This window comes from Zalophus californianus, chromosome 5 (assembly GCF_009762305.2).
Source record: "Zalophus californianus isolate mZalCal1 chromosome 5, mZalCal1.pri.v2, whole genome shotgun sequence".
Taxonomy (NCBI): Eukaryota; Metazoa; Chordata; class Mammalia; order Carnivora; family Otariidae; genus Zalophus; species Zalophus californianus.
This window is the reverse complement of record NC_045599.1, coordinates 75046607-75069482: the sequence shown is the minus strand read 5'-3', so window position 1 is coordinate 75069482 and position 22876 is coordinate 75046607. Positions and strand designations below refer to the sequence as shown.

At 36.6% G+C, this 22876-nt stretch overlaps 1 protein-coding gene across 3 annotated transcripts in view; it reads right to left on the bottom strand.

Moving 5' to 3' along the window:
• The window catches only part of LOC113929649 (leucyl and cystinyl aminopeptidase), an 88918-nt gene that overhangs the window by 26665 nt on the left and 39377 nt on the right, over positions 1–22876 (bottom strand). For all 3 annotated transcript variants that reach the window (XM_027606698.2, XM_027606697.2, XM_027606696.2), the window contains 9 exons: positions 20444–20582; positions 19082–19213; positions 12588–12708; positions 11754–11908; positions 9854–9967; positions 8300–8434; positions 4619–4750; positions 2069–2229; positions 1756–1844 (listed from right to left, as the gene is read on the bottom strand). In XM_027606698.2, the coding sequence (XP_027462499.2) occupies positions 1756–1844; positions 2069–2229; positions 4619–4750; positions 8300–8434; positions 9854–9967; positions 11754–11908; positions 12588–12708; positions 19082–19213; positions 20444–20582 (1178 nt within the window). The remainder of the gene's footprint in view (positions 1–1755; positions 1845–2068; positions 2230–4618; positions 4751–8299; positions 8435–9853; positions 9968–11753; positions 11909–12587; positions 12709–19081; positions 19214–20443; positions 20583–22876) is intronic.

Below are 22876 nucleotides of genomic sequence, written 5' to 3'. Positions count from 1 at the left end.
GCAGATTTCTTATTGTCCAATTATTTCTAACACCACCCAAAACTTATATACTATTGGGAGGTTTGGAGAATTTCCTTATCGGTCCAAAAAGGGAGATGGGATTAAGCATCCTTTCTTTAGGCAGGGGCTGTCCTTCCAAGGCCACTTAAAAGTAAGGGGTTTTGTCTTCATCAAAGAAGGCAGCCCTTCCTTGCACCTCTGCTTATGTTATATTAATCAAAGATATAACATTATCAAGTGTTCTTAGCGTTTCAAATAATGAGATTGATTTAACACTCCACTCTATTTAAACTGCAATGCAACTGGCATGCTCACATACCTCAACCAGCATTTTAAATTATGGCCACATCACAGAAAGGCAACTTAGAAATGTATATTCAATCACAAAAGATACCACAGTCTCCATTTCTGAGAAGCATTCCTATGAAGAAGTTCATATAATGACAAAACATTTAAGACCCTAAATTTTTACTGAGACTTTTTTTTTTAATAGAGACAAATGGTGAATCAAGTGTCCAACAGTAAGGAAAGATGAAATCAAATATTGTATATGTTTTTTTTTAAAAGGCAAGATATAAAAATCAACGGTATCAACTAAGTAAAAATATTTTTAAAATTATTAGAAGGAAATAATCATGAGAATAGTTGTGATGATGTGATCTGTTCTCCATTTTCTAGATTTTAAGTAATGTGGATATACTAGGTTTAAAGATTTCTTTTTTAATAATAACATGAATAACAACAGGTAACATTTATATAGCACATAACACATGCCAGACATTATTGTAGGTGCTTCACATAAATGAACTCAATCCTTACCATAACACTATAAAATATGATCACTATCTCCACTCTATAGCTGAGGGAATGAGGCTCAGAGAGTCACAGAACTACCTACAGTCATACAAGCGAACCAAACAATCTGGCTCCAAAGTCATTCCATTAACCACGAGGCTACACTCCCCTCTCAAAAATATAGGCCTGAACACCACATACAAATTCAAACAAGAAATTTTCCCTTTCCATAAACCTACAGTATCACTAATGGTTCCTGCAGGACCCAGGATCTTCATGTTTTTTCAGGATGCAAATTAAGAGGGTGCATGGTGTGGCATTCACAGTGGTATTTAACAAATGGTCAGAAACAACATTTTAATTTTGTTTTTCAAAGACTCCTATGGGTCCAACAACATATACAATCTTCACATTTTCTTATCCCCCTCTTTGCAGTCATAATTTCTTGCCCCATTTTCTTATAAACAAAATATGTATACTATGTTCATAGGACATTTTGTAATGATTATTTACTCTAAATCTAGATCATGAATCAACCTTTATCATATGCCTAAGAATCACCTAAGGTGCTTGTTGAAATGCAGTTGCCCAAGCTCACCTCTAGAAAGTAGATAGCAGAGCATACTTTAAGAGACTGCTCTGCTTCTACTACTTTATACTTGGTAACATATAATATTTATCTAGGACATAAAAAAACACAGCATTTGCTCTTTTCTACCAAGGCTGCTAGCACACTCAGCACAACTTTTTATACCTTATTTCCCATGAACAAGAAAGACTAACTTCATACATGATATACGGACCAATCTCACTTTAGTCGCATCTTGTATAGGTGACTCATAAAACCAGCTCAGAGAGTGTACACTTTGGAAAGTATAGTCTCCTTCCTGCTGCTAGGTCAGAGTTTTAAAAAAATATGCTGTTTAAAATTTATCAGAAAAGAGTTAATTAGAGTCAAACCTGATTTCTTGTCCAGTAAAAATACCAATGGATATTTTGAGTAATTTCTTCCCTCAGTGACACAGGATAGTGGAATATGCCAGATATAGCTGTAAAAGGAAAATATTGGAAGATTATTACTCTTTCCAGTATTTCAGTCAGTTACACATAATTTATTCGGTCTTTTCTTTTTTTTCCCTTTTGGCAGGAAGGAGAAATTTTTCAAGCTATTCCAAAAAAGATAATCTTGTTAGGTTTCATAGGAACTTGTGATTACAAATACTTTAACCCAAGGGTGCAAAAGAGATAGCAGGAAGAGAAAGCCGGAATGTACCTTGCATCTGAAGGCTGAATTTCAGGCTTCATATTTAAAAAGTATCTTTCTTGTTGTACATGGAGTTCCTTTCCTTTTCTTTGAACAGTCACTAAAGGAAATCCTTTTTGCAGGGTCCAGGTTTTCATCATTTTCTTTACATCTAATGTTTTGTTTGTGATCTATAAAAAAAAAGAATAAATTATTTTTGCTTAAAAATGAACAGTTTAAAAACTTTACAGTTTGTACCTTTCCCTCTCTGCCTACCACATTCTATGAAGACTACCCGTTCTGTTAATAGAAAACCAGAAGCATGAATACGGAGTCAAATTTACACTTCTAATCTAAGTGAATGAGCAGCTGCTAAAAGGAAAGTCACCTGGAACAGAACTAAGTGATAACTAGACAAAGTGAGAGAAACCCTGCATTGAAAAAGAAATACATTGAGTGTTTGTCTAAATCTCTAAGTAGGGACAAGCACTCTTTCAGCTCGCAATACCACCATTTAGAAGGTATGAATCATGACAAATATTCTAGAGTAAGAAGCACAGCTACTTTCTCCTGTGAGTCAGCCTGCATCCAGATCTCTCTTTATTCCCCAGACCCTCTGCTTTCCATACATATTAGCGTCCATCTTGGAAAGAACTAATACTGTGGGAGTACCAGAAAACAGCAGCAGAGTAAGATGTCAATGGGCCGGGTGCCATGAGGTGATGTTCTCCAGAGAACAGTAGTTACCTGTTTTGATAGTCACAGACGCTCTCTCTCAGAAACTGCATCCATGTATCCACACAATCTAGAATCCAGTGTCAGAGGTTCACAGACCCTCTAAAGCCCACCATCCCTACAACACTGGTATCAATGATTAAGAAGAAATTCTGGAACAACTATCTCTTTAAAGCAGGCGAGTTAACCTCCCAATTCCAACCATTTTTCTAGGTTGCATAAGGATTTGAACTTCAAGCACCTAAAATCATTAAGTACTTTAAGTGTTTGGTAACAGTATTGTTCCATGATGGTAGGCCTCACCTCAGCCTCCATATGCCCATTTATTTAAAGCAGAAAAGATGAATCAAATCTATCCAAATTCATTGCAATATTAATATTACATTTCTCATGGCTCTGATCTATTCATTTCTAGATAAGGGATTGGAAAGAAAAAAAACTTTGCCAAAGGCACTTTTGGGCCTTTAACACAGGACAGAAATGAAAAGGCCAGTGCATAATCTGATGTGGATGCTGAAAGACCTGAGGATGATGTTAGGAACGAGGTTGGGGTAGGAAAACACTATGATGCAAAAGCTGAAGTCAGTCAGAAAGGCAGAAATATATTCTAAATGTCAGCAGACAATCAATAAGTATAAAGTAAATAATGTGGCTTTCAATTGAAATATTACCGTATGATAAGAGAAAAAACAGTGATTTGGAAGCAACTCTTAAGTAATAGGGACTAATCCATCTTCTCAAAGAGAACTCAGAGAGAAGGGAAGGTATATCTTCTGGGCACAGGGTTAAGAGATAGAAAACGCAAGGTTTCAGATAAGACAAGTAAGCAGAGACAGTATACGGAAAACATTCAGAGAAGGAGTTTTCTTTCTTTTTTTTTTTTTTTTTAAGATTTATTTACTTATTTGAGAGAGCAAGCAAGCATGCCCAGAGGGGAGGGGCAGAGGGAGAGAGTCTTAAGCAGACTCTGAGCTGAGTGTGGAGCCTGACATGGGGCTCAATCTCATGATCCTGAGATCCATGACCCTGCGCCGAAACCAAGAGTCAGAAGCTGAACTGACTGTGCCACCCAGGTGCCCCCAGAATAGGAGTTCTTAATTCAGGGCCCTAAAACTTTGAAACTTTGTGTATATATGTGATTTTTCTTGGGAATATGTCCCAAATTGTCATCAAAGTTTCAAATATGTCTGTGATCTTCTAAAACATAAGAACCATTGATCTGGATCAGGGTTAACATACTGAAATGCTCATAAGGGTTATGCATACATGCATGATGCAGGCTGGGTTCGTGCACTGCTCTGAAGCCTAACTCAAACCTAACTGCGCTGCTTGTTAGGACATTTGCAGACACAACAAAATCCAAACAGCAAAATGATCCAAGGGCAATATGTAGCCCATGGCAGTCAGCCTGTGATATATCGTCTGTAAGGATGGCCTTGTAGAACAGGGCCACAGAAGACAGGAGGATTCACAGGGCAGAGTGTAAGAAAAAAATCATGAATCAGAGGTAGATAAAGATACAAAAGAATAAGAAAAGGAAAACAGATTTTTGAAAAAAATCAAATAATGAAAATACAGTAAAGAAATCTTAATTCAGGAAGGGCAACTTTCCTACAAAGTAGGAATTGAGACTAAGGTATAGAACAAAAGTAGTTATACAAGGCCACACACGATAATCTCAACACTTAAGAGGAGTACTTCAATTTCTTGACCCTTAATTCTGTGCTCCATCCCCCTCTCTCTCAAATAACTACCCTTGGTACCATAGCTTAGTTATATACTTGATAAAAATATAAATAGAAGAACTCTTCTCTAAGAACTAAATAAAGTATTCAGGTCACTTACCTCATTGAAACTATCCCACAGATCATCACTTTGAATGGATGCATAGCTATGATTATGCAGGTAAAAAGCAATAGCATGTTGAAATACATCTTCACTAAGATAAGTTTTCAGCATCAACAAGAGGGAAGCTCCCTATTAAAAAAAAAGTGAGAAAAGGGGGGAAACAATAGATTATAATAAGTTTATAGAATTGAAAACCTAAAATTCAAAATATAATTATTCTAAGTATATTCTTACATATAGAGAACCCAGTTATAATACAGTTTTTTACTGTCATATAATCAGAATTGTGTTCAAATTGTCTGAAAAATTATTTTAAGGGATTTGACAAAAGAATAATGGGAGCAGATTCCCATGTGTACTCATTCTATTAAAAGATCAGTTCCTGTCTCAGTGTTATGATAAAAAGCTAAGTGTTTATAAATATATCTTTAATAGAAAAGCTTGCCACATTTTCTGGGGAATCCCCATTCCTATCTCAGTGCTCACAATACCAGCTGAATTCATGGGTTCACTGCCAGAGATAATAAACAAATAGAACTCCAAAAGCCATTCTGCTGGGGAGTATGTTAATTTCAAGTTTTAGTATATCATGTTGCTAAAATAACCAAGATCTCTCTTCTTCCTGCAAAGTCACTTCAAATATGCTTGGAACTAATGAATGTACGGGGTAGGAAGCATACACTAATAATTCCGAACCCGGCATGCAACTGTTAAGGCTCTTCAGTGACACCGGACCGTTGCTGAACAATATGTCATCATTTCCAAAAAACATCTTTGTGAAGCCTTCCCTGCTTCGAGATAGAAGCAGTTCTCCATCTTCAAGAGCAATTAGATAGATACACATTTAAACATGTATTTATAGATATAGATATGTATTTATTTCCTCTTCTAGACTGTATGCTAATTGAGGGGAAATCCAAAAAGCTCAATTCCAGTGACTAACACAACACCTAATAACCGAAGGAACTCAAATAGTCTTTGAATTTCACTTCTGGTAAAAATGTAGCAGTATTAAGCCATCAGGATGATCAGATACAGACAATGGAAGTTAACACCGATTACTCCCTTTTTTCTATATCACGCTTCAGGGTGTTACTTGTTCTATCAATTTAATACATACTCATTCTTGTTCCCAACAGATCCCTTTCGCCCCTGGAGCGAATGTAACTACTGTTACATTCCCATTAACAAAACTATGCAACATTCCTCATTTAAAAACAAATAAAAGATGTCCTTCCTTTCTTTAACCCCATGCCTCTTTCAGTTATCACCCTATTTCTTATTTGCCCTTTGTAGTAAACTCCTCGAAAGAGCTGTCTACATCTGCCATCTCCATTTGCTCTCTTACCACCTTCTCTAGAGCCATCATCAAACCACCACTCCACTGGAAGTGTTTTTATCAAGGTCACTGGAGAACTTCATGGTGTCAAACCAATAGCAATTCCCACACTCATCTTATCAACCTGCTAGCAGCATTTGATATGACTGATCACTCACTCCCCCTTTAGAGTCTTTCTGCACTTGGCCTTGGGTCACCCCTCTTGATTCTCCCCCTATTCACTGGCCATCGTTCTCAGTCTCTTGCTGGATCCTCATCTCCATGGAACCACCTCATTTTGGTGGCCCCTGCATTTAAATTTGAGACCTTTTTTCTTTTCTTTAGAAATTTACTTCCTAGTTGATCTCAGCAGACAACCTACATCAGAGTTAGGCTTGGAGATTAAAAAACCCAGAAAGAGTATGTCTGTGCAACACATTTCCCTAGTGACGCTTACTTGTTCTTGCATACAATATTGGTAAATTACTCAGCATCCTACTTTCCCAGTTATGTGGGATATTTGCCAGATTCCCAAATCCTGAAATAAGTAGTTACCATACTGACAGGAGTTAGATATGCTGTGGAGACCACATGATCAGAAGACACTGAATTCGGGGCTTAGCGGGTGGGGGTCAGAGGATGACAGAGCTCTGTCAAAACAAATCCTGAAGTGACAGTTCTATAGAAGAACAGAACCACAAGTTTAAACATTTTATCAACAGATCCAATACGGGCTTTAAAAATCACAGCAGCAGCTCTGATTGGAAGGTATTTAATATAGCTAATTAAACTCCTGATTCCTTATTTGTTAACAGTACTACCATTTTCCATGCCATTCGGGTGTTAACCTGGAAAACACGGCTCCCTCTTTGTTTACCTGCCTTACCCTGTCACTAAATCCTTCCAGAACTTCCCTCCACCCAGTGTTTTTACATTCATCATTTTCCTTCCACTTTCACTACCACTCCTAATTTCACACTTTGACCACACCATGCTTGGACTTTAGCAGCAACTTCCTGACTTCAGGTCTCCCTCCACTTAAATCTACTTTGTAAGCTGGAACAAATTAGTTTTCCTAAACAGTAACTTTAATCAAGGAATTCCTCTGTTTGAAAATCTTCTAAAGCTTCCCATTGCTTACAGAAAAAAGTCCAGATTCCTGCCCCAACCTACCTTTCTCATCTTTCCCCTACTCCACATATGGCTTACACCGCAGTCAAGCATTTACTCCCTAAACAAAAATGTCTTGCCCATTAGTATTCCTGACTTTTTCTTTGTAGACTTCACTGCCTCATTCCTGCCCTACTCAGTGCTTCCCATTCCTTTTTATCTGCATTTTTATTTTTTAATTCCCTTCAATCTCCATTTTCCTCCAAAAAAGTTCTCTTCATAATCCTAGGTAAAAAAAGTCTATACCATTTATTCCACACACATCATCTCTTATTGCTTCACAAGTACCCACTACCTAAACTTCAAGTTTCTTGATGATATGGACTGCATCTCACATGTTTCATGTATTTCTCTGTCCACTACAGGAATTCATTTATTAATCAATTAATCTGACAGCCACAGCAAGGAGGCAAATAAGTCCAAACATTCATGACTCCCACCAAAACTGTGAGTGGCACTGTTCTGTTCTCTGACCTACGGTGATCCTTTTTTTTTTTTTTTTTAAGATTTTATTTACTCATTTGAGAGAGAGAGAGAGAGAGCAGGGGTGGGCGGAAGCTGCAGCAGGAGAGGGAGAAGCACACTCCCTGCTGAGCAGGAAGCCCGACCAACCAAGGCTCAATCCCAGGACTCAAAGATCATGACCTGAGCCAAAGGCAGACGCTCAGCCATCTGAGCCACCCAGGTGTCCCTGACCTATGGTGATCCTAATCAGGTTTCTAGTTTTCTGTTTTTGCTTCACTCCCAAACCTGGAGTCTGTGTTTCTGATCCTACAATCTAGTTTTCAGTTCTTACAATCTCTTTTTATTTACACGTTTTGGCAATTTGACTTTGGAACTTGCCTCAATTCTCAATAACCCAGCCAAGGGCTTGCTTAGAATGCTCCCTGGGTATATTCTACCTGTAGATCTGGAGACTGAACCAACTTTAAAAGATATATTGCTGTATGATCTGATTCACTGCCCAGAAGAGCAGTCAGAGAACTTAAATGAGAACAGAGAAATAGAGAAAAACCCAGAAAAGTTAAAACCAAGATTTAAATATAGGCAAACATCTTAGAGTTTAAAAGCACACGTGAAAATAATTTTAAAATAATCTTTACTCTTTAAAGTAATCTAAATCATGCAGCTTGCTCACATATGAAATTAATTTGAAACCCACTCCAGGTATTTAGTGTGGAGAGCAGTACCTTAAAATAGGAAAGAGAATCAAACATTTCTTCAATCTGTTCTGAAGACTCAACAGATGATGATGATATTGGATGAGATGAATTCAGCGAATCTTTCTTCATGGTTTTAAATCGAGCATCTAAGAAATCTTCATACTAGCAAAAACATCAAATAGATTAGGAAACTATGAAAAGTATCAAAGGCAAAGGCAAGTATAGTAATTATTTATATGAATTAGACTAATTACTGTTTAAGGTCATTATAAAAGAAACCATCTTCACTAAACTTCAGAAAATAAGCTTTTGAAAATGTAGGAATAGAGCAAATTTCATTGATATTCCTTAAATTTAAAAATAAAATTATAGCCCCCTAGCCACATGAAAAACATTGTTTCTTAAACCACACCATAAGGATAAATTAAGACTCGATTACTAAAGCAACCAAATGTGTCAAATCCAGATAGAAAATCAAAGTAAATATTCTAAAATGGTTAGTGTATATTTTTAAAATAACATCTGAAATTAAAAAACAAAAATAAAAACTGGTCATTAAGCCGACTTCTCATGTATGGTCCAGGTTTCTATTAAGATAATATACATTTCCCTTAACCGAGGTTCATTTGAAATAAAGCATAACACTTAAATAGAATTCACTGATAGCTCAGCAGAGAAGCTCCCCTAGAATATACATTAGAATGTTTTAAACATTCTCGGCACCACCAAGTGGTGAAACTGTATATCTCACTGCTTAATTAACATACATAAATTTAGAATACTTTGCTTAGTATTCTAGTTAAAAAGGAGTTCCTTCTATCCCCCTGAAGTTTTTGAACAGGCCTTACACAAAAATTTCAAATTAAAAGTGCTTAAGAATACCCCTTTTTGAAGCAGTCTTGGATCATATATCCAGGAGGTTTAATACAAAGTCATAAAATTTTAGGGTTGAATGGGATCTTTATTTATACTCTCCCACCTATTGTTTGGATTATTTGGCAATACCTATTGTACCATGGCCTGGTGTGTTCAAATATCTATAAGGATAGGAAACATCTCCAGGGTCTAATAACACAGTATCATTATTATGTACTCTATGACAGAATGATGTCCCAAGTCTTTGAAAAGGGCACAAAATATGCTTTTGTACCTTAACAGGGCAAATTATTTGTCTGTATCAATCTATGTATCACTGTGACAAGAAGGATCACAGTAATAACAGAGAGATAGCATTGCTATCAAATGTCTTAATTTTTTTCTCTCTTTATACAAACGATAAAAAGTTTTGTTTTGCAAAAAAGACTTTTCAACTTTATCTAAATTCCTTCAGGGAGTAGGGCCACATGTCTTAAAAATAAAATGTAGCAAAGTGATTTAAAATGTTCATCTTAACAAAGTATAAAATAATTTCGCATAACTTCAGCTTTCAATGAAATGTATAAATAAAAGCTTAATTTTCACTGTCAAATCTCAAGAGGTAGAAGATTTATCAGTAACAAGGATCAATTTTATCTTTCTAGAAATACTTTCATTTCTCCAAATGGCAAATATGCTAGTACGTGTAACAAATGGTGTACTTACACTGGAGAGCTCTTTGAATATTTTTTCCAAAGAGAAATACTCCATGAAAGTAGCAAACCCTTCATTTAGCCACAGATCGTTCCACCACTCCATTGTGACCAGATTACCAAACCACTGTGGGGAAAAAAGAAACTACTAACCAACACAATATTTACACTCTTAAAAATGTTAGATTAATTGTCAGATTAATCACCTATACCCAGATTATAATTACTTAAAAATATAGGTATTAGTAAAAAGAAACTATGTTCAAATTAAAGATTTACAAGAAAATTTGTATACATTCACTCTAAAATGAAAATAAAAATTTTATTATTTTACTCTGTTGAATGGGAAAACAAGCAAGAAACACAATTAGCATATTTATCAAATTAACACACACACTGTGTATTTACTAGGTAAATAAAAACAGTTTTTAGCCACTTCATTAAAGGTGTTATTTCCTAGATAATGGAATTCTTATACCTTCTAATGTCAAGTTAGTAAGATTATTTCCATTCTATCTACAACCATCCATGACAACTAAGAAATAAACTTGTATGTGACAGATTTTCCTACAGAGCCCATGCTTCATGTTTGTCCTCAGTCACCTGAGCAGAGGACAGTATTTACAGGATTCAAAACAGAAGTAATGTTCCTTAAGATAGGTGGCATGCATATAAATAAAGGAAATCAGAAAGATCTTCAAATGTCTTCTTCTATGATAGAACAATAAGAAGGAAAACAATGATAGGAGGCTCTCCTAAAAAAAATGTATCTCAAAAATCCCCGAAATTGAGAGTGGTAGGTAACAGGTAGGTACACCATTTAGTGTGGCCTAGGGCTCATCTCAAACCAGCAGCAAAATAATGTTACTAGGTATTGAAATGAAACACTTTTGAGAATTGCAATAACATGCTTTTCAAAGATATTATCTTTAAACCTGTTTCAGAGGAATATGATTTCTAAGTCTTAAAGTAGAAGTAACAGAAGTGGTGATGGGTGGCCCCAGGCATAACAGACCTAGAGGACATCCCCTAAAGGACAACTTGGCTACATGCCCAAAACCATAACTGTCAATAAGGATGTGTTTCAGATGTCAGCTAGTTATGAAGTGTTCACAAGGGCTCTAGAGTTGCACACATATGGTGTTTGAGACAGGGAGCAAACTGACCAGAGCATGTGCTACTCTTCTTCCACGCCCCCCTTCCATCATGACACCCCCAAACTATACCCAACACTGTTAAGTCCCTCAGCAAGGGACAAAACAAAGACAAGGTGTTGGGGAAGAAAACACGATGTTCACATACCCACGTTAATTTTCTTTCTTTTTCTCCTTGTCATACAAAGAGTACCCTCCCTCTCCCAACTTAACAAAGAACACAGTTTGAGCAGAAGGAAACATAAATCTAGTCCTGACTACTATAGTCCAAGAGTTGTGAGAACAGCGAAATTTAGGGGAAGTGTCTCTCCACCACAAAGCTATACTGAGCAGCCGACATCTGTCGGGGTGAAACAGCTCTCCGTCATTACAGGGCAAGAAAGGAGAGGCAGGTCTTGAGTAGACAGTGGCTTTTCAAGCCCACCGCTGCCAAGTATTAACTATGTGACTTTGGGTAAGTCATTTACTTAAACTGAATCTCAGTTTCCACATTTGTAAAATGGGATTATCACCTACCTCAGAGCAGTTATGAAAAGTGAGATAATGGAAGTGCAAATGCTTTATATACTGTAAAATCCTATATAAACATTAGATAGCATTTTCATTTGAAAATCAAGTTTGTGTTAGAAAACACCATTTTATTATGAAGAAGGCAATACTACAATAAAAAGCTGAATTTCTTATTAGCATCTAATTCTACTCTAAAACTCTAGGATATAAAACAGAGGTATGAAATATAATATCCTTGGCTACTAATACCTGATGGGATAGCTCATGAGCAATGATTTTAGTAACCAGTTTTCTGTCCGCTACTGAAGAAGTATTATTGTCATACAGAAGTGTTTCTTCTCGGAAGGTGAGCAAACCCCAATTTTCCATTGCTCCTGCTTCAAAGTCAGGAATAGCCACCAAATCTGGACATAAGAAGAAAGAAGTCATCAACTTTCCTTCATCTAGGGCACTCCCTAAATAAAAATATTTTACCCATTGGTTTATCACTGTGTATCAAGAGGCGGTGAGGTCCTTCTATACTCAGCAAATGGAACCCTACTCTTGTCTTGTATGCTCCCCACCTGTCAGTCAGTTGAGAAAGACCTGAACCATCCCTATAGAATCACTGTTCCTCTGTCACTTAGCAAAGGAAGAGAAACCTAATTCCTTCACAATGAATCAACTTTCTAGAGCAAGGAGGATAAAGTGCAGATCCAACATACCTCTATCTAGCTCCAGGTTAAACAGCTCTGACCTGCTCTTGCTTTCCTGAGCTCCCAATACTCAGTTTTTGTTATTTGCATCAGGAATTTCTTAGGAGGTTAGAATTAGTCAAACTCCAGACTAAGCCCTAAGCAAATTCCCACTTACACAGCACCTGTATAAGCCCTTGTTATAGCCCCATAAACTAAATGTTTCAAGCTCCACATTCAGATGCTTTCATGGAATCTGAATAATCTTAAATATAGACAATTTTTAAAGATTTAAGTGTTTCTTAGTTTTCTTTTAAAATAACTTTGGCAAAAGTTTTCTACAAAATATTTGTAAAATGAATCTAGGTTATAATGGTAATGAAAATCAGAGGCACTGCCTGATTCTTACCCAATTTCTTAAGTGGGTATTGAATTTCAAAGTAATTTTGATAGAATTCAAGAAGCTTCACAGTTGTTTCCAAGGCATGGTGAACTTGACCAATCTTTTCTGGTACAGCATATATAGATACCTAAAAGAAAACATATATATATATATATATATATATATATATATAAAGACAGGGAAAACCAAAATGGCATGATATCAGGTGAATACTGTGAAGCATATGTGAGAACTGAGAAGAGTTTTATGAGATTTTAACAGGACAGAAACTCTTGCTTCCAATTCTTTTAGCCCCTGGAGAATTTAGCAAGTCACTTCCACACATACCACAATGTTTAAAAACGTATTGATTTAAGTTAACAGAACATCCCAAATAAACTATTTTGGGTCGTATTATAGCAACACACAAGCATTTGCCTATCAATTTTATGATACTTGTCTTTTCCATTACCTAAAGTTGCCTTTCCTTACCTATGAGCTATCAAGACTGAAATATTTGAAGGACAAAACAAATTTTCATCTTTTAAGCACCTATTACAGTACCTGGCATCAAATAGGCACCCAATACAGAGGAGTCACATCAGGGAGTTAGTTCTAAAGCAAACATATAAGGCAGAAATTGCACATTTGTTGAAATTACCCTGGAAAAGCCTATTACAGACCAATGCATGCTCTGTCAGTAAGTACGGCACAGATTGTTTTTCTTCCAGCCTCAGGATAGCTTACTTTTTTCCAGTTGTTGGCTTGTCTTCATGGATCATGTTGTAGAAGAAATAATCATACCAAACAGAATCCAATGCTCAATGAGTGGCACACAGTAACTAAAACCAACTAAGGAGATGTAAATTCATATTCCCATTGCCCATTCCCTTCAGGATATATGCTCACAAAGAGGGGAGGCAGATCCAATCACCCAAGTCATTTAAATTGCTATTCTTTCTCTCTTTTTCTGACTAAGTGTATAAGTTAAACACCTAAGCTGTGACTAACTATAAACATCTTATTCAATAAGTATTAAAAGGCAAATTTTAAGCAATTATGTTAAAAACAATGGGTTTTAAAAAGCATTATTTATTGTTTTTCAGTTGACTAAAAAAAAAAGCCCTCTATACTCACCTGGGAATGTGAGATATGGCCAAGACATAGCAGAAAATAAAAACTTAAAAAAAAAAAAACTCAACTGGTGGGAAATAGAGACTTACATCACTTGGACAAAATGCACTGGTGAACTCTAATTTAATTCTCTCATTAAAGGATGAAAAAACTGTCGACAATTTCTAAAAGGTCAAACAGATTTCAGTCATAGTTGTCCTTAGGTGGGGCTTTAGTCTAGAGTTAATCACAAAAAACATGGAGGTAACATGGCCTAGAAATTAAAGTTAAAAAAAAATTTAAGTAAACAAAAAACAAATCTCTGCTAGTTGTGTGACCTTGAGCAGGTTGGTTAACCTCAGTCTCCTTATCGGCAAAAAGGTGATAAAAGTAACTCCTACCCTCACTGGGTTGCTGGGAAGATTAAATGGGCTAATACATATATAGAACTTAGACTAGTGCATGACATGATGTAAGTGTTCAATAAATGGTAATTATTATCATTATTAAAAATACAGTCCCAACAGAAATGGGGCAAAATATGTGTGAGTAGAGCATTTGTGCCAACAGTTACTGGAAAAATAACCTATCTAGGACTGGAGTTAATCAGTTAAAACTATGTTAGCTTTCTAAGGGAACTATGGAAGAAATTTAATCTCCCACCTCATGTGGCCAAGAGAACTTGACCAGCCCAGCACTCTACCATCTGCAGCCCTTGCTAAAGAGCTGTGACCAGTTTATTGAATGCAGTAACTACCTGCCAAAGGAACTATAAGCTCATTCCATTGATGTGTGTACTTCCCCTCTGACACATCTGTGTGCATCTTTCCCCTCTAACGTCAATGTTCGTGGACAGTGGGGAAAGCCTGACATATTCTTTTACAGTCTCTAACTTCCACTGTAAATGACTATACCAAGATCACTAGGAATTTTGAGACAAATCTTCATTATCTCTGCCTATTCTTTCCAGAAACACACATTTTATATTACAGTCAACACATTAACCTTGAAGATGTTATCCCAATGGAAATTCCACCCATAATCCCCCAGATTCCTCCTCCAACATCCTTCTGCCACACATACCATTTGGCCACCCCTCTCTCTAGGTTTGAAAGCACCTTTCCTTAGAGGAAAAGTAAAGGAGGAAAAAGAAGAACACATGAAACTAAAATCTGACCCAGGGATCCACTTAGTTCCATTTCTGAAATACAATGATTAGGAAAAAAGGCAGTTTGGTATTTTCTCTTCCCTTCTACTTTTTTTTTTTCCTTAAAAGAAGATGTGCTATGAGTTCTCACTAGAGATAAATCATCTGGTCATTATAATTATTATCAAGCTTGTTTTAAGAGCAACAGAAGCAGTAAGAAACAGAACAAACTAATTCAACAAAAACAAAAAGTCTTGACCAGTATTCTGGGCTTGATAAGAGCACTCTGAACACCATCAAATGGAAGTCAACTAGCACTCAGACCTTAAGACTTACAACTTAAAACATGGTGTCCACATCTTACTAACCACCACTGCATTCTGATTCTACAAGTTAGACCTGTCTGTGGTAAAAACAAAATCAGGCAATGGCAAAAACAAAACAAAAACCTCAAGACAAAGCAGTGTATTTCCAAACTGGCCTGGAATGTTCTAGGTAATTCTGGCATTCTTGAACACAAAAAGAGGTGTAACGAACACTGAAGAACACAGAGAAATGATAAAAAAAAAAATGTTCTTCTTTCTTTAAAACTTTGACAATGTCGTAATCCTTATCACTAAAGAGAGCATGTTTAATTACTGACATTTCTAGTTGTTTGGTAAGACTGACATTGGTAAGTAAAGCCCTACTGCCTTATTCCTGAATCTTGTGAAATAGGCCTAATGTCAAATACTACAAAATAGAATCCATCCTATAGATTACAACATTTTAGTGTAAGAAAAATCCTTTGTTAGACTTCAAGTCCAAATTTCTGGTCACCATACATACAGAAGTTATTTCTGTCACTGGGTGGAAGCAGCAGCATATTGTGGGGGACAGTACAATCCTGACCGTCACTTACGATGTAATCTTGGGTTGATTACGTAACCCCCCTGAGATACTGTTTCTTCATCAGCAATATGGGATTCATGCTTCCCTCCCCTGTGGTTTACAAAATGAAAAGGTATTTATGAATGAGTGCCTAAGACAGGAGCCAGCACAGAGAGAGCTCCATGCATGTTAGAGTCTTCCCTCATCCTAATAAATTAATGAAACAATTGTTCATTTGTATAACAACTTTTATCCAAAACACATTTTGAAATATATGCTGGGTAGCATTAAAAGTTATGACTTTACAGACATACAAGGAAGTTCAGAATGTTTGCATATGGATAAAAAAAGTGTATATGTGTGTGTGTGTACTACTATCTCCCAAGCACTAAATATTTTACAAAATATTTTTACCGTTTAATCCTTGGGAGGTATAGGCAATACAGTACTAGATTTGTAGAAGGTGAGGTTTAGACAGGATTACAGAGGAATCTGCCCAGGAGCACATTCCAGTAAGCTGTAAAGGAGGGACTCCAGAGTCCATGTTTAATCATGTTGCTTCATAATACACATAAATTAAAGGGAAAAAAAAGCCACCCCAAATTCCCCTCTCTCAATCCCTTTCCCTTTTTCTCCATTTCCCCTGCCCCTCTCTATATATATGAGAATAAGGTATATATCTGAGCAGTGAATACTTCAGCTTGGCTAGATTGAAGAATCCATACTGGAGCAATAAGAAATACAGGCGGATTTATAAGAGAGCCTTGAAGATCAGAATGATGAGTTTGAACGTAATCCTAGAGGCAGTAAGAAGGAAGGAGGAAGGGAGGGAGGACAGAGAGGAAAGAAAAAGCCAAGCCTGCATATATTTTGGGATACAATAAAAAGTGCTGGGGGTTTTATATCAAAGAGTGTGATAATTACAACAGAGATGTAACTAAAGTGCTATGAAAAATCGCAGAGGGAATGATTAATCCCAGCTGGGGAAAGAATGAACGGCTTCAAGGAGAGGATGGTATTCAGCTGTGTTTTGAAGAAGCAAACCTGACTCTCCTTGATTTAGCCTTTTGGATTTTGTCCAGGCCGCAACATCTGAATCAAGAGCTAAATCTGTGGTGTGACACTTGAAGAAAAATTAAATTAATTTTATCAGATTTAAACCAATCTCAATATCCTTTCCAAAGAATTCTGAAAAATTCGTTGGTTTAGACTTGACAAAAACTCTTTCAGGCCAAAGGTTTGTAAATCACTTGAGCACTTGGTCACTACGTAGTCTACACTTACCCTTGAACACTGAAACTTCGTGAGTAGTTCTCATCCTTTACTGCTGAGCGTAATAGCATAGGGTATCACTACTGATGATAAGCCACATAATCCTCACCTCTGCCCTTACCTCTAAGAGTTATGCGTAGACATCATAAGCTTTTCTAACAGAATGAGTATATCTTTTTAATTTGCAAAATTTAAATATAATGTGATTAAAATAAAGCTCTTAATCTAGAAAGGAAAGCCAGATCCAACTGAATGTGTTCAATGGGTAGAAAATATTCCCTGGGATGAACAAAAATATGAAAAAAAAATTTTTAATTATCATATTTCTATCATGAAGAATAATCATTTTTAGTTAAGACCCTTTCTCCTATATTGTCAGTGTATGAAAATATTAACTAGGTCTCTACTGTGAAATTAAAGCATAAAATCTAAACAAATAATCATTTACAGAGACTAATGACAAAGAAAAACAGAAGAGTCTAATTAGAACAAATTATCAATTTTTACAAATTATAGAACACAAGACAATCTTACTCATTATTCTAAGAAAACTCAATCCGGACTTGCTTTTTAAAAAAGGAAGATTAAATTAACTTTTATAACCTGGAGTGTCTCTTCTAACTACATTTGTACACTATCTCAAGTCTGCACCAATGTTTAAGATTTAGTGTGGTCTCATAAAATTTTCTGCATTGATGGGAATGTTCAATATCCATGATATCCAATATGGTAACCACTAATCACAAGAACACTAGAAATGTAGCTACTGAGACTTGAGGAAGTGAATTTTAAATTTAATTTTTTTACAACTTTACCAATATAATTAACATATAACATTGTGAAAGTTTAAGGTGTGTAATGTGTTGCTTTGATACACTTTTATATCATGAAATGATTACCACAGTAGTATTAGTTAAGACATCTCCATCACCTCACATAATTACCAATTCTTTTTTGTGATAAGAACTTTTAAGATCTAGTCTCTCAGCAGCTTTCAAGCATATAACGCAGTATTCCTAACTACAATCACCACGCTGTACATTAGATCCCAAACTTATAACTGGAAGTTTGTACTCTTGGACCAACATTTTCCTATTTCCCCCCACCACTCAGACCCTGGAAACCACCATTCTAGTCTCTAAGAGTTTCAGCTTTCTTAGATTCCTCATATAAGTGAGATAATATATACAGTCTTTGTCTTTTAATTTATGTTATTTATGTCAGTTAACGTAATGCCGTCTAGGTCCATCCATGTTGTTGCAAATGGAAGGATTTCCTTCTTTCTCATGGCTAAATAATAATCCATAGTACGTTTACCACACCTTTTTTATCCATTCATCTGCAGACAGACATTTTGGTTGTTTCCATATCTTGGCTATTGTGAATAATCCTACAATAGACAGGGTGCAGATATCTCTTTGAGATCCTGATTACATTCCCTTTGGATGTATACCCAGAAGTGGGATTGCTGGATCATATGGTAGTTCTATTTTTAATTTTTTGAGGAACCTCCTCACTGCTTTCCATAGTGGCTTTATCAATTTACATTCCACCAACAGTGCACAAGGGTTCCCCTTTTCTCCACGTCTTCGCCAGCATTTGCTAACTCTCACCTTTTTAATGGCAGTCATTCTAACAGTTGTGAGGTGATATCTCACTGATATCCATGATATCCAATATGGTAACCACTAGTCAGAGTTGTGATCTAAAGCTTACTTTCCTATGTGGAATTTAAGAAACAAGGCAGAGGATCATAGGGTAAGGGAGGAAAAAATGAAACAAGATGAAACCAGGGAGACAAACCCTAAGAGACTTTAAATCATAGGAAACAAACCGAGGGTTGCTGGAGGGGAGGGCCGGGGAGGGATGGGGTAACTGGGTGATGGACACTGGGGAGGGTATGTGTTGTAATGAGCACTGGGTAATATGTAAGACTGATGAATCACAGACCTGTACCCTGAAACAAATAATACATTATATGTTAATTAACTGAATTTAAATTTAAAAATTTTTTTAAAAAGCTTATTTTCCTTCATAAAGAAGTTATCAGAAATCATTAAAGAATTCCTCTTAACCTCTTATGAAACAGGCTTTCAAGACAATTACTACAACAACATACCAGGGTTCCATTTACATCCTGACTCAGGTTCTTCATCTCCCCAACAATGAATGCAACAAGGTAAGTGCTCATTTTCACACTCTCGGAAAACTCATCCTGAACAAGTCCATCTTCCATGATGACTGATGAATTCTACAAGCAAAGGGGAAAAGATAACTACGTAACTATGGGAATAAATGACAGTAACAAACTAAGAAATTGAAAATTCAAACAGGAAACAAGTAGTGAAGATTTTGGCATATTTTAATCTCTCAGCACAAGAGAGCATGACCCTTACTCTCAACAGAGCATGGCCCTTACTCTCAACCTATTCCATCGTGCCTCATCATGCAAATATGCTGAGTACAGTGAAAATCTTTAAGGAATTTTTAGTTTCAAAAGATCCATTTTAAATAAATGTAACTTAGAAATAGTGAATATCAGTGGTTCTGTTTTTCCCCTTTAAAATACCACCAAAACCAAAATCCTTCCTTATGACATAGGAGTGCTCCACTCTACTGCTACAATTTCAGAAGAGGGAGCTACAGTTGGGATATCCCTCTGAAAGATCTGAAAGAGCTTTTTAAAGTGCCAGGTTGATGAACTTAAGAAGGCTTAGCGGAATCAAAGGTGACAAGTCACTAGAGAAGTATGCAGTAGAGACAAGATGAGAGAATGCAGGCAACCTTGCAAGATTTTCTGACCGTGAATTAAGATATGTTTTGGGAGACTAGGCAAGTAGGCATCTCACCTCTTTTAAAGGAAGATGAAGAGTATGGCTAGGAGTGGAGCTGCTGAAGTGATGTCCCCTTGAAGGACAGATCACATCCTCTCCTACCTACAAAGGTGGACTCCATAGTCTGTTAGATGTGGCTGCTCCTCTCCTCTGCTTGGTTTCATCCCCACTGCCTCCCACACCAAATTTACATCCAAGAAAGAGGTACATGCTCTTGTTAAACCTCCACATTACAATACAGATTTTTCAATAACCAATAAAACACCAAGGTCAATCATGATTCAACACTATCATGTATCACTATTTAGAATAGCAAATTCGCCACATCTCGGAAAATACCACTGTGATCTTTAGTACTAGTTCACATAGTATTATTACTTGTACAACTTTAATATATAGCACATACTTCACATTTCCCGCCCACACATTCCACATCCAGCAGGTCTTCCTCTTTCTTCAGCTGCTCCTTGGGCTGACTTCTCAATTAATTCCAACATATATTTTAACTTTTATTTAAGTATTTTAAGAAAGAATAAGAATGTATATGATTTTAATCATTGTCAACAGTATCACAAAGAGGAATTCAAGTATTCATTACAAAGAAAGAGATCCACTCAAAGATTTTACATTAAGGAACAGAACAGTACCTTAGGCATATTTGATAAAGCAGTATATTGCTCATCCCTTATGATCCTGATGATAAATGTGGCTTTAAATCCTGGTTCATCAAAACAAGGAAAAGCAGATCTTGCTGCCAGGGGTTCAAACTGAGTTGCTGCAAAGTACCTAAAACAAATGCAAATTCATCCAACAGTTATTGAGCACCTACTATTGAAGGCACCTTGCCAAGTACTAGGGATACTAAGAGAAACCTGGTACAATCCCAGTCATTAAAGGATCTGCAGTCAACTGGGAGAGGCATAGGTTATATGATGAACAGAAACCTGTCGGGCTGCAAACCATGTCATTAATATTGAAAATAAAGCAGTGGAAACAAAGAGCAGGAAACAAATTCTGAGTGGTAGTTGAGATGCTGTATGGAAACTGGTGACAAAATTTGAAGAGTCTTAAAAAATGAGGAATATTTAAAAAGGTAGAGGAGGTAGGAAGTACACTGTAGAAAGAGTGGGAAGCACAAGGAAAGACAGAGCAATGTGATACTCAGGGACTGGAGGTGGCTGTCCAAGATGGCTGGAGTTGAAGCCACAAAGGTAGCCTACGGCAGGCCACTGAAGTCTTAAGGTTTCAGATGGAGATCAGTATGAAGGGTGGTCATTAATTGCCATTAAACATTTACACAGACTCTGGCTTCACAACACTAAACCTTAAACTTACTACTTAGACTTTCATGAAGACTAAAAAACAAACAAACAAAAAAAAAAACTAGGCGCTCTGTAGTATGATGGTTTCCTTTACAATCTTCAGAAATAAATAAAAAATTTCCTCCCTCTCCTACAGCACAGCAACAACACGTGAGACTTTAACTCATACGAAAGTCCTCAATTAAAGGTTGGGAGAAAAGCATAAAAAGAAAAAGAGGAGAAAATCCGATTTTCAATTAAAGCAGAGGAATAAAACAGATCTGCATTTAGGAAATCATCCAAAAATGGCCACAGAATAATCAGGGCCCGTGTGGCCCTGTTGTGCATATTTCAGGTACTAGTCAATATGGCACATCTACAATCACCCCTCTGGACATGATGGCCTTGCTTGCTTACAGCTTAGTTTCCACTTTTAAAAAGATACACAGAAAAGAGTGTGGGACTTCGAGTAAGAAGACCCAAATCCTGCACTTTACCAGCCACGTGACTTCAGGCAAATCAGTAATATACACCTCCGTTTCCTTATTCATTGAATTAGGACTGAGGTAGGATCCCCTGCCAAAAAATTGGGGTTTTTGTTAGAATCAAATATGGCTATTCAAAATAAAAACTGCTTGTATGCCACAAAGTCCAACATAGATGTTTATTATCAGTGCTAGATAGTCATAACTCTTCATTCACACTTAAAGTTATTGTGCTTTTGTCCTGATAAGGGTCTGCCCAAATAATTGTTTCTACTGAGGAAACTGCACAAAAGATAGCTATCAACATACATGAAACAATTGAAACATATTATGTTGCTAATACTCAATTTCTTCACTCCACTCTCAAATTCTTACCTAGTTAACAGAAAATTATGGAAGAGGGCCACAGGGGCCAGGGGATAAAGTTTAATGATATCTGTAATATGCATATAGTCTACTTAGACCACCACTTTAATAAATAAAAATTGGATCATAATGTTCTGAGACAAAGAAAATTTTAAATTACTGTTCAAAGGGATGCAATAATAACTATCTTACATAAAAGTCTTTTTGAGAAGGTTGCTGCTTGAGGATACTTATAATCCATCCTATCTGTGCTGAACACACTGAAACTTATTTTTTTTTATTTTATTTTGTTATGTTCATTAGTGACTTCCTTTGCTTTCAGAAATACTAGCTGCACTTTGAGCACTACCTCCAATAGAGCTGAAGACAATTATGAATTACCCCGGGGTCATGTAAGAGAATTCTAACCACTGGGAGTAACAATGGGTAAATGAAAAAGTGGTGTGAACTGCGGAAGCAGTACATCTTAGTGGTTGAGCATGGAGCCTCTAGTTAAAAGGACTCTGAGGTCACCCTCTGCTACTTGCTAGCCATAAGATGTTAGATGAGTTGCTTTATGTGCCTGCTTCCTTACTTGTAAAATGAATAAAATATTAATATCCACTCCTTAATGGGTTTGACAGGATGAAAGACTAAACACAGAAAGTGCTTGGAAGAGCTTCTAGCACTTCAGTTCTCAGTAAATATGGGTTATTATTATCACTGGAATTCAGGAGAGTGCACAGGAAGTTCATTATGGCAGGTGAGGGATAGGAGATAAAACAAAGGCCAGATCTGGAAGAATCTTGAACTAAATCCTGTTAGAAAAGAGAAAGTGCTGAAGGATCTTAAACCAAAGACCAACGTGGTTAGATGTGTACTTCTAGAAATATGCCTCTGGCAACTGTGTGGAAGATGGTGGCAAGAGGAGGGAAAAACAGTGGCAAGA